The following is a 13,415-nucleotide window of genomic DNA, read 5'->3' as shown; positions in this document are numbered from 1 at the left end:
TTTATTAAATGACTCTTTGAAATACTTGATTCTGATTGGTCAAATGTTGGCTTCAAAACTATATAATTTAAATATTGTCCTAGGATACTGATTTCTTAGTGTTACGTCTATTATATCACTCTATACCATTTTGAAATCAAATATAATATTTGTATCATTTATTTGGTAAGTAGCTGTACAGTAAAGTCCAGTCGGCTTTATGTTGGAGTCCTGGGACTGGATTCGTGAAGCAAGAATTTTAACAATTTAATTCCTCATACTTTTTAATTTTTAAATATTTTGTTCCTTTAAATAAAATGTATCCAAATTGAATTATTACGAGGATACATTACAACTCGTAAGAGTGTTCATAAAAGCCTTATTTAATGAAATTGGCCCACTGTATTTTTTAACCTGAGTGCTGGAATACTAAAACCATTTAAAGTCACAAGAGTTTGTAACTCTACGATTAGGGCTGTCCCCGACTAAGGATTTTCATAGTCGAATCAGAATTTTCGAATCTTGCCGATATTCGACTGATAGTTGAATCATATGTTTGGGGGCGCGGCAAAATACATTAACAAGAGTCAAGTCAGATATAATTTCTGATGTTAACACACAGGGAAAATGTGTAATGAACACCCTGCAGATATAAACGGGGTAAATAATGTTTTATGTTTTGATGAACAAATAGCTAACACTTAACGTCGGCGAATCCATAACAATGAACAATTTTATTCATTTATTTTTTACAATAGTGCTTTCATTATAACGTTAGCCGAAAATGTGAACAGTTAATGTTCTGCATTTGTGTTTTGAGGTACGCACAATGAAGATGACCTGTAGAATGATGCATTTGATTTTTAATCAATGGGATTTAACTCATAATTTCATATAGAATACGCTTCGTTATTTATACAACATAATGTTAATATTAAGACTTATAGGCTATTTGCAAAAAGGGCCTGAATGAACATGAACATATCTGCGGGGCTCTGAATGCGAACTCCTTTTGTGGACGGGTTATTCACGAAACAATGTGCAGAAACACAGTCGAATCAGGCTCCTCGAATCAAAGCATCGATTCGTCGACTATTCGGCGTCACCCCTGGAAATTTTTCTAGTGGAGTGGATGAATTGTGATTTTAGTGAATTTCATCACTGTTCTGGGAGGCTAGTTACCAGGGTGGTTTGTCTTATGTCAGCTTGGACTCATGAGTTTCCAGCACACATCAGCAGAGCTAGAAAATGAGTTTGTGTGGCTGAGATCACACAGGATGAACATGAGAGAGTGTGTGTGTGTGTGTGTGTGTGTATGTGTGTGTGTCATCATCCTTCCCGTCGAAGTGACTCAAATTCCAGCTCTCACTTGTAGGTGGGGACTTTGAATGTGACAGACAGATGGGACTCCACCCAAAACCACTTCAGTTACTGTTTTTGAGAACTGAAGCTACTGTATCAGGAAATGCGTAAAACTGTGAATCACTGTCATGCTGTCCTACTGCAACTGAATAGAAGCACACTGTCAACCATTCAGATCACCCTTGCAACCCAATTGCAGAATAGCTTTTGCAACTGCTTAGCACTACTTGGCAACACTTAGTAGCTTTAGTAGTCTAAAAGCCCCTGGTTTTTCATTGTGTTGTGCATTTGTGTGCATTTATGAACATCTGAGACCTTCTCTCAGCAGTGAAAAGGGATGTTAGCATTTGAGATTTATGATGCTAGCTGTGTTTATTGAGCGGTTGTGGTGATGTTCTCTTGGGTGTTTTAAATCGATGGGCTATTCCAGAGCAGTGTACTTGTTATGATGCCCTACTGTGTGTAGAGAAGACATGGATGTTTTCATGTCACAAAGACAAATGTTGGTGATAGGACCATCCAAGTGTGTGTGTGACCCTTCTGTGTATCATGAGTAAGAGGTTACAGTAGCTCTGTTCTGCCTTTTCTTCTAGCACAAAGACCCTGTGTGAAAGACCAATGGACTGGCATTCACACACACACACACACACACACACACACACACACACAAACACGAATTGCTCAACATCTCACACAAATATTTCTCTCTGAATGCAAACCGCCTACAAGTGCCAGCCACAATGAACAGAGGCCATTGAGCGAAGAGAGAGACCCTTCTATTTTCTACAATGAGCATAACTTCAAAACAACTCATGACGATTGAAAACCCCTACCAAGCACACTCATAAAGCACAATAGCTGTTTACATGCACTCATTTTCAATCAGATCTATTTTAATTTCAGATTAGGAAAGTTCTTCTTCTCAGATTATTCGGTTGCATGTGAACCTGTGTGTGCTGAAACTGTCAAGCCTAATTGGACTAAGTTCTCATCAAGCCATGTTTTTCGAGGAATCATTCATGTCTGTTGAGTAAACGGCGTTAATACGTTTATCAGACTGACCCCGTGTGTCCAGTAGCACATCCGTCACCACAGCGCTCTACATCTGCACCTTCTCAAAGACACCGCCTGTGTCAGCTGTTTTTAGGTCAGCAGGATTTTGCCAAGTATTTTTTGAACGTTCCTTATGGGCAGGAAACTTAAATAGAACAAATTACTAATCTAATTTGCCATGTGATAATATTAAATTCTGACTAAAAGTGCAGGAGAGATAGAGATGTTATAAGGTGTCTGTAACTTCTGTGACTTTTTGGTTTGTAGCATGCAAAAACCAAAACCATGAATGTTAACCATGTTGGTATGGTTAGATTAATGTTGTGAACAAGCCTTTGATAACATATATGATGCTGTTCACTTTTTGTCCCCTTCAAGTAGTTTTTACAGTTATTTGTGGCTCAGACTTGTAAATGAGTGTTTCTGTGGAGGGAATTTATTGTTGATGGTGTTTTGTTTCGGTTTCATGGTGTCAACTGATGAACAGACACAGAATCCTTGATGTGTGACTGTGTTTGGAGTTTTGGGAACTTTCTTTTGTTGGTAATTAAATAAAAAGCTCACAACAAAGACTTTAAGACTTTTTAGGTTGATTGACAGCACTGAGTGTACACAAGGTAACTCTTTACTGCTCCAAGAAGTCAGCAGTGGAACTGCAGGCCTCGTTAAAAAAATAAATAAAAAAGAGCAGTGATGCAGAATGAGAAATGTTTCCTAATGAGCAGACAATGGCTGATTTCCATTTTATTTTTTATTTTAACTTCCTAAATTATCACATTATATGTACCTTGTACTATTTATTTTATTTTATCTTACTTCCTAGAAATTACCATCATATTTACCATGCACTAAGTATTTTTTTTTAATTTTTAATTTTAACTTCCTAGAGGTGAGAATTATATGTATTCTTCAATATTTATTTTCTGACCATTTATTTTATTAAATTAATTTTTTTTTTACTTCCTAGAAGTGACCATCATTTGCCCATCACTGTTTAACACACATACGGCTATGGCATTATATTCTCAAAAAAAAAAAAAAAAAAAAAGAAAGAAAGAAAAGGAAATGTAATAAACTTTATCTGCAGTGGTCTTGTTCATACTTGGTCAATTTTAGAAAGAAATACTGACTTGATCTGATGTCCCTGTTCTTATAAACCATGTTGCACCTGAAACAAAGCAGCAGACTGATCTGAGGTCGGTAGTTTGGACTCATAAATTCAGCTCCAGATATTTAAGAATTGCTAGAATTGCATTCTAGTTGAGTTCAGTGTCATTTCCTCTCTCTGTCTCCGATTTGTGGAAATGAGTGGAGTTCTTCATTAGAGTAGCAGTTAATTGTCCCAAAGTACCAAAGCTGAAGCCTGATGAAGCTGGTCTCTATGGCTAAATTAAGGCCAGATTTCACAAGGATTTAGTGAATCATGTTGTGTGGATATTGAGAGTTTGTTGAGTTCATAGCAGGAGGGTAAATTAAAAACACATTTACTGATTTCAAAAATGTTGAGAGAAAATCTCTTACGAAAATGGACAGTTTACATCAAAATAGTTTCTACTGTAAGACCAAAATAATTTCTCAAAACAGTGTGAAAGCATTAACAATCTTTTTGCCATTTTAATTTCAATATTTTCTGTAAATGGTTTCCAGGGCATTCATAAGTGCATTGCGTTAGCAGCGCAAAAGGTTGTGGGTTCAATTCCCAGGGAACACATGTTAGGTAAAAAAATGTTAGCCTGAATGCACTGTAAGTCGCTTTGGATAAAAGCGTCTGCTAAATGTATTTATTTATTTAAAATAAATATACTTATACTTTCGACGACAAAGGATTTTTCACAAACAAATAAATAAATATTAAATTAAAATATAATTAAAAAGGAAGTAAACACTAATCAACAGGGCACTCAGTATTTTGGGAAGCTTTGTAAAATGAAATGTTCATTAGCCATTTAAAGATGTTTCAATTATATAAATGTGTATTTGCTTAATGCTGACAGCAAACGAGAAAGTATTATAATGTGTGCCTTTCTATTACTAATAGTATAATAGCAATCATTATAATACTTTTTGTATAAATAAATTCCTTTGTTTAACCGTTCTATCTGATTATTAGACAGACTTACATTACATTTAAATTTACATTTATGCATTTAGCAGACGCTTTTATCCAAAGCGACTTACAGTGCATTCAGGCTATCAATTTTTTACCTATCATTATTATTATCCATATTAGACAAAAGGCCGATGTCGATATTTAAAAAATGCCAAATATCGGGCCGATATATCGGTCTTGGCGATATATCGGTTGATCACTAATTCTGAGGGGTTGCTGTGAAATTACTAGGGCTTTTTTGGTAGTTGCCATAGAGTTGCTAGAATTAACAACTATTAAGAATGTTGGTTGATTACCACTGATCTACATATGTGTTCTCTATTATTGATCTGTATATGTGTCCTCTTGCTTGGGTATTGGTAGGTGCTTACCAGAGTGTTCTTGGTAAAACATTTATCACAGAAATGCCAGGAACAATCAAACAAACAAACTGCAGCCACTGTTTTAATACGAACCCTGAAAGAGAAATACTCCATCATACGTCCACCCCACTTTGTCTATGTTTAGCATCCAACCCTTTTACAGTGTAAATAAGTCAGACTGCATGAAAAAGCATTATACCTCCCTTTTAAGTGTAATACTTGTGCAACAGTGATGGTTGTCAGCTCTCAGTGTCTGACTTGTGCTCTGCTCTTCAGAGTCTTTGGATTTAATGAGTTCATGAGAGATGCGTGAACTCTAGGATTTCTGGGTGTCCCATCAGAGCACACATTGCCTATTTATAGAGAGAGAGAGAGAGAGAGAGGAGGCGTGTGTGCATGTGTTTCTGGATGATGGAATATGTGTCGTACAGCTATTCTCATGCTCGTGTTTTTGTGCAGTTGTGTGTGTTTTATTTCAGGCTGAATTACAGCATTCTTCCATGCTCACGAGAATAATTGCTATGAAATTTTTTCGTTTTTTCCATATATAGACTAAAGTATGACCTGATTTTTGAATTAGAATCTATGATGACATCATCACATTGATCATAGTAGTGCATTTCTGTATTTAAAGAAATAGTGCACCTTAGTGGCTGTTACATGACACAGTTTTTATGTGTTTTGGCCGTACACCTACATAACAACAGTGTTTCAGAGGCCAGAACAGGCAAACTTTTGAAAATCGTTTTTAGAGTGCAAGTTTTTGGGAACAATGTTGTTATAGTCTCTGTGTAAACTACAAAAGTCAAAATTTATAAAAATGGTGACGTCATGCAACCACATGTCATATTATTAGGCAACTTCCGAAAAAAACACCCTACCAATGGCATAGTGACTACCCAGAAAGGTGATAACAGTTATTTCTTGGTAGTTGCAATGCAGTTTGCTTCTTGTGATCACTTATGAATGGTATATTTTCCATGTCATTAAAATAATAAGTCAGTCAATAATAACTAAACTTTTAGGAATGTGCATGCATGAAAGTGTGCTTGTGTTTCTTTGTATTATGGATAAAAGCTAACAGGGGGGTTTTAAATATCAGACGTCTTTTAAATTCCTTTCTTTCTCTCTCTCACTCGGAGTCATTCTCTCCATTTTCCCCTCCAGTTGCTCAGTCACCACCTGGCAGAGCTTTGAATTTTACATGCGTGCAGCTCAGACGCCTGCAGCCGAGCATGTTTGTGTGCTCAGCCTCTCCTCAATCCCTCGTCCCATCCAGAAACGAGGTTACAGCGGATGCAGCTGCAGTCTGTTCACTCTCTGTTCAGGGTCAGCTGGTGACCCTTCGTGACCCTCATTAATCCACGCCAACTCGCCGTGCACGGTGGGATGTTATTGCAGACGTCGCGAACTCTGGAGTACAGTGGATATAATGACTCCATCACCTCTACCCCCTAACAGAGAACTTTACATTGTTTTAACATTGTGGAAATGTTATGAACAAACTTTCCATATCATGTTAATAGTATTTGATAAACGTTTGGAGGAAACAGTCTTGGTCTAGCATTGCTTGAATGCTAGTTGGGCCATATTTCATGAACCTTCTTAGTAAATTGTTTAAAGTATTTTTGTCGTTCATATGTGATGTTAAATTGCTTTTTTTAATTGTAATGTGATGCAACAGGTTATGTAGGAATGGATTTGTAAAATATAAGGATAGTTTTACACATTTGCGCACATTTGCGTTTAAAAAAAGCCCAGTATTTTGAGGAGCACATTAAGAATGTCCTCATCAACGTTGAATGATTTTTGCAATAATAATAGGTTTTTTTCTTTTAGGATTATACAACCAGTTTTGGGTAGTAATTGATTACATGTAATCTGGATTACGTAATCAGATTAGAAAAAAATAAGTACTTATAATTAGATTGTATGTCATTTTAAAGTAATCATATTACAGTTACACAAAACTAGTCTTAAATCGTTGGGGTATATTTGTAGCAATAGCCAAAAAAAACATTTTATGGGTCAAAATTATTGATTTTTCTTTCATGCCAAAAATCGTTAGGATATTAAATAAAGATTGTGTTCCATGAGATATTTCATAAGTTTCCTACCTTAAATATAGCTCTATGTACAGTTACACAAAACTAGTCTTAAATCGCTGGGGTATATTTGTAGCAATAGCCAAAAAAAACTTTTTATGGGTCAAAATTATAGATTTTTCTTTCATGCCAAAAATCGTTAGGATATTAAATAAAGATTGTGTTCCATGAGATATTTCATAAGTTTCCTACCTTAAATATATCAATATTATTAGTAATATGCATTGCTAAGAATTAATTTGGACAACTTTAAAGGCAATTTTCTCAGTATTTAGATTTATTTGCACCCTCAGATTCCAGATTTTTTTTCTCGGCCAAATATTATCGTATCATAACAAACCATACATCAACCAGCCACTAGTCAGGTGACCATAAATACACAGAAAGTGGAAAAGCCACAATTAGTTGAATTTAACATTTTAATTTAATAAATTATTAGCTTTTCATCACCTCACGAACCCCAGTATGGGAAACCTTGATACCCATAATATTAAATTGTTATAAATGACATCATTATACTATGTTTGTGATGTAACATTAACACAAATACATTGACACATTAAGACTTACAGTAAGAAACTAGGATTTTAACATTTGCACAACCAAACCAAACGTTTCAATGCTTAAAAACTAAATTGTAGGCGCCGAAACGCTTTTGTTGTGATTGTGAATCTCCTATTGTTGTTTTGTTCCTCATTTGTATGCCGCTTTAAATAGAAAGTTCTGCTAAATGCCTGGATGTAGATTCCTCATCAGGTAGTGTATTGCTTGCGAGAGCTGTGTTGGATCTATCTGCTCTTTGGTTGTCGCTAATATCGGGCTTGAATAAAGAAATACAACTACTGAACTACGACTACAGATGTAAATCTGACGCCCAGACGCTAATTGGATCAGCTCCAGATGTGGAGTTTGTCTGCTTTATGCTGGTTTGAGGGGTTTAATCTGTGGATAGAGACAGACGCTGGATTATAATCCACCGTTATAACACTGGAATCAGTATTTGATACTGGCGGACAGACTGGTTTTGACCGGAGAATTGTGCTGGTTTGAATCGGCACCAAGTCTTGGTCCTGGTTTTGATTTTCCAACCTGTTTTGGGCTCAGTGGAGATGGGGGCCGCTTCATCATTCAAAGAACCATGGACTAAAATATTGTCGACTCAGAGGGTAAATGAATATGCTTTTGTAGTGCACTACTGCACCAAAGAACGTATTATATAGAGTTTTAATAATAGTATTCATTTTGACATTTATAACGCTATGCTTTTATTTTTATATTTATTTTTCTAGGATGAGCCACTTTTGTTGTACTGTTCCTCATTTTTAAGTCACTTTGGATGCAAGTGTCTGCTAAAATGTAATGCACATTTAAATTGGATGATACCAACCCTAACCTTTACTTTTAGCCAAAAAGACAGTCATACTATTCTTAGATGCATGTGAAATAACATTATTTAGTCCCTTTATGAAGAAATGTTCCACGTGGGGACATCCCTATAAGGTGACATCAAGTTTTGATGTTTTCAATACTTTGTCGCCTAGAGAATTGCTAAATCTGTCCTTGTGAACAGCGACACAAAGCGTCTTTACTTCTGGTTGCAGTTTCAAACCCGAAGACTTTGGCTTTGATAGAGCTAGTCTAGATTCGTCTTGCACTTGTTGTGCCTTACAGACATGTTTGCATTGCTGAAAATGTCAGACAGCCAAGCATCCGTTCGTCACATTATACACCGTCTCACTGATCACAACCACAAGATTGTATGCGATCATACAACAGATTTGAAAATGCTGTGTGTCTGCTGCTCTTCTAGTGTTTCTTGTAGAGACTGTGTGTTGTTAGAGGAGGTGATCTGTGTTTAAATGAGGCTGGCTAATCGTATTAGGTCATTTGAATTACCCAGATGCTGACAGGGGACTTTGGCACCGTGTGTGTTTCTTAGCCATATTCTTCCATTGGCAGTTTTAATAGCTTCACCAGAAATGAAAATTCAGTCACTGTTTACTTCATCCTTGTGTCGTTCCAACTGAAATGCTGTTATTTTTTCCATGGAACACAAAAGTAGGAATTTTAAAAGATTTAGTGGATGGATTGATCATTTTATAGCGACCGCAAAACAGAAAATCACAAAAAAGACAATAAAGATATCATAAAAGTAGTCCATAGGATTTTTGTGGGGAGTGTTTAATAATTGTTTACAAAATTTCAGTCTATTCCTCACACGTTATTTCAGAAGATATAGCATGCAAGTTATTTGGACTTTTTTTTGTATTTTGGTTTGGTTTGTTCAGATTAAAATAATTCATATTGTTTTGGAACGACATGATGGTGAGTAACTAATGACCAAATTTTCATTTTCGTTGAACTGTACCTTTAAATAATAGACTTAAAGCTATAATTCAGAGTGCTGAAACCCACATGAACATCCTGTGTGCACAAACACACAAGGTTTGAACGTTCATCCTGTCTGCTGGCTGAATGCTTGCGGATAGTTGCAGTTTGCACGAACAGGAATTGAAGAGTTGTCTTTATTTCATAAGGATAAAGTGAAATGGTCTTGTGCGTCTAACGCTTGTACGGACAGAGGGAGTAATTATCTGACTGGATTCTTCAGATTTCGAGATGGTTGAAGAGAAAATGGGGGAATGCTGGAGTCAAACGAAGGTGATCGAAGTGAAATTACAGTACTGGGACCATTTACGTGTTGAATTTAGGGTAGATTCTGTTTAATGTGTGAAATAAAGTTGATGATATGATTTCATTGCGCACTGTAAAGATTTCAGCAAAGAAATTAAATTTCAGTCGTCGTTTACTCAGTCTGACGTCATTCCAAATGCTGGTATATTTTGCAATTTTTTAACAAAATTAGGATGCATTTCTTTTCATATGATGATCATTTATAAGCAAATAAAGAAGTCATTACAGTAATCAATACAGTTTGTTTGGGGAGTGTTTAATAATGATTTGCATGGTAAAATGTTTTTAACAAATTTAAATCTGTTCGATTTCTTGTTCCAAAGCTATAATATTACTTTAAAAGACATGAAACATTTGAGGACTTTTGAGTTGCTGTTTGGTTTTTAGAAATCTGAAAATGTCTGGGTTTCGTTCTTTGTAGAACTTAAAGGGATGAGTTTCTTTCCTCTGGACAGAAAAAAAAATACTATGGAAGTCAGTTGAGAGCAACAACTTATTGGTTATCTAAATTCTTCAAAATGTGTTCCACAGAAGGAAGAAATTCATGCCAAACTTGAACCTTGTATGACAGCCGATTTAAAATCAGTGTAGAATTGAATTTGAATAGTTTAGAGATACATTAGCAAGAACTTCCTGTTGTGTTTCGTTATATGTGGCATTTTTGTTGTTGGTTTTGTATAATCTTATCACATTAGCTTCGTAAGATGTTAGTGCAGTATATAAGATTTCTTGCTGGTCAGATACCGATACTGGATCAGTTAAGTGTAAGTAATTTCTGTCTTATTTTACCCAACATGCAGCAGGCTCTTAAACTGAACCCGTCATGTCTCAGATCAGATGTGTGATCAGTGTTAGCTGTGTTAGTTTAAAACCCTAAACACACCCCTCATCAAACCTGTATGCAATCATAAGTAGATGACCACAACACAAGATATTAATCAAACATTCAAGGCCAGCAACTTGAGCTCTGCAAACTTAATGTGGGCACATGCGTTTCTGAATGTGTTTGAAGTGGTGGGATCACATTTTTTTTTTGTATTTACGTATCCTGGAAACATAAAAGCACCTGTATCCAGATTTCAGTTTTTTTTTATATAAAACTTGGACTGTTCACTCTGTAGATTTGGTTCCTTGTGTTTTTCTGATAGGAAACCTTCAGAGACATCTTGAACTTGATGCAGTAGAGATTAGGGCTGCACGATATTGGGAAAAAATTACATTGCGATATTTTATTTTTCTGCAATATATATTGCGATATGAAATCTAATAAAAAAAATTCTTACAAACAAAAATGGGGTGAGGACATTCTCATTTTAAATGATTTAAACATCGACACAATCGTGTCAATTGATTAATATTAACTACGCCAGCCTACATCGCACATCCTGCAATGTGACTATCGTGGATTCGTATATCGATGCTTAAACGACACATCGTGCAGCCCTAGTAGAGATTAGGGATGGGTACAGAAACACGGTATTAAACTGGCCCCGGGGCTAAATTATGAAAGGCTGTAGTATCAGTAAGATCTGACGCTATAGGTTCTGCTTTTGGTACTGGAAGGAAAAAATAGTGTTATCGTGCACATTTTATCTCACCAAACAGTTCTAATGTGCGATCATATTAAGACGTTTGTCTGTGAGATGATCTGCGAGATCTCTCATGCGTGCCGCGGAGGCTGTCTGTCAGTCACACACACACACACACCACAACGAGCGCGGCGCACGCACATGACACGCATAACAGTACGAAAACTCCCGCTTAATAAAAAAGAGTGGCGATGGCGAAGAGATTTGCTTAATAATGTTATCGTGCACATTTTATCTTACCAAACATTTCTAATTTGCAATATTATTAAGACGTTTGTCTGTGAGATCTGCGAGATCTCTCATGCGCGCCACGGAGGCTGTCTGTCAGTCACACACACACACACACACACACACACACACACACACAACAAGAACGAGTGTGGCGCACGCACACGCATAAGGGGCCGTTCACATATCACGTCTTTTGCGCACTCAAGTTCTTTATTTCAAATGTAGGCGTGTGGTATGCACGCTCATAACGGAAGTGACGCGGTGCGCTTGCGGCATTCTGAAAATGTGAAATGTTTTTAACTTAATGCGGTGCGGACGCGCCTGGAAAAAACTAGCGCGTCGCACTGCGATATGTGACGGCCCCTAAAACATCTCAGCTTTTCAGAATGCTGCAAGCGCACCACAGGTCATGTAGATTCCTTACCTTTTCCGTAACACTGTGAAATCTCAGCCAAGATGAAGGAACAGCTGATCATAGCTCTATGTAGATTTTTTTATTAATTTAGTAGCAGAGCTACTGCAAGCTATTTTTTTGTGTTGCAAATCCATTTATCCATTGCTGAAATTTCGCATCTTCATGGAGAGAGCAGGCCATGGTTGCTTAGCAATGGCAGAAGCCTCAGGAGCGCAAGTGCCCGAAGGATTTGGGAAAAAAATCAGAAAGCCTAGCGTTTTCAGACGCGATATGTGAATGGCCCCTAACTCCTGCTTAATACAAAGAGTGACGATGGCGGAGAGAGCAAAACGTTCCAAAGTGTGGTTAAACTTCACTAGAGTTGATGCAGACAATGCTCGTTCTCATAAGTGCAACAAAATGTTTTCATGTAAGGGCGGAAACACAAGCAATATGTCCAAGCATCTTTCAAAAGTGCATTATGTGCAGACAGAGAAATGCAAAGTTTTCGACTGCCTAACAAAACACAAAGTAACACAACACAAAGTACCGATAAGAATACCGTTAAAGTACTGGACCGTTAAGCAGTATCGGTAAGAGTAGTAATACCATTAAAATCTTAACGATACCCATCCCTAGTAGAGATCCAAGCTTTAATTTGTGAATTATGCAGTTTACAATTAATAAACAATCTACAATGATTTGATCTGGTGAATTTAAAATTGCATATAAAACTGATACATCATACTGCATAGTTTGCACTTATTACTTAAGTAACATCACTACTGTATAGCACATTCATTAAAAATATAAAAATTCATGCATTCTTTAAAATGTTCACTATTTTTGACAGTACTTGCTTTCATGTCAGTATCATGGTGGGTTTTTCCTGTCCACTTCCTGCTGATCTATTAGAACGACACGTAGAACCTTTCTTTGTGTGGTAAATGTTATTTCAACAGCTGATTTAGGATGTCGAAACTTCAGTCTGCACTGTTATTGTGCCAGCTTTAACATCCCTCTCTCTCTCTCTCTCTCAGGATCAGTTTGATAACCTGGAAAAGCACACACAGTGGGGAATCGATTTTGTGGAAAAATACACCAAATTTGTGAAGGAAAGGTCTGAGATCGAGCTTAACTATGCAAGACAGATCAGGTGAGTGTTGCATCAACCTCTGTGATTAATACAAGTGCAGTAAATATTTCGGTTTGCATAAAGTTTATACATGAAGACTTCTAAATGATGTATACAGGCTTTTATCATGGAATGGGTCACTTTCAGTTGCAGAATAAATCAATAAAAAACATTACATCCTTAAATATGCTTATTATACTGATTAAACTGCAGAATTAGGAAGAGTATTATGCTAGCATGACTGTTGCGATTATAAGAGGTCAATATATCTGTGAAAATTATATTTCTAATATGCAGATGTAACCAAAACATATACAAAAAATGCATGGTGTGCATCTAAAAAAAACGTATATTTAACGTATATATTTATGCTTATAGACTGTAAAAATGAGTTTTAAAAC

General features: G+C 36.4%; 1 protein-coding gene across 18 annotated transcripts in view; it reads left to right on the top strand.

The window, feature by feature from the left end:
• Positions 1 to 13,415, top strand: part of LOC113064408 (formin-binding protein 1-like) — a 59,076-nt gene that overhangs the window by 10,836 nt on the left and 34,825 nt on the right. For all 18 annotated transcript variants that reach the window (XM_026235226.1, XM_026235224.1, XM_026235220.1 and 15 more), the window contains exon 2: positions 12,920 to 13,035. In XM_026235226.1, coding sequence (XP_026091011.1) covers positions 12,920 to 13,035 — 116 coding nt within the window. The remainder of the gene's footprint in view (positions 1 to 12,919; positions 13,036 to 13,415) is intronic.

Source organism: Carassius auratus, chromosome 46 (assembly GCF_003368295.1).
Source record: "Carassius auratus strain Wakin chromosome 46, ASM336829v1, whole genome shotgun sequence".
Lineage (NCBI taxonomy): Eukaryota > Metazoa > Chordata > Actinopteri > Cypriniformes > Cyprinidae > Carassius > Carassius auratus.
The sequence above is the reverse complement of the archived record's forward strand: the minus strand, read 5'-3'. Positions and strand labels throughout refer to the sequence as shown.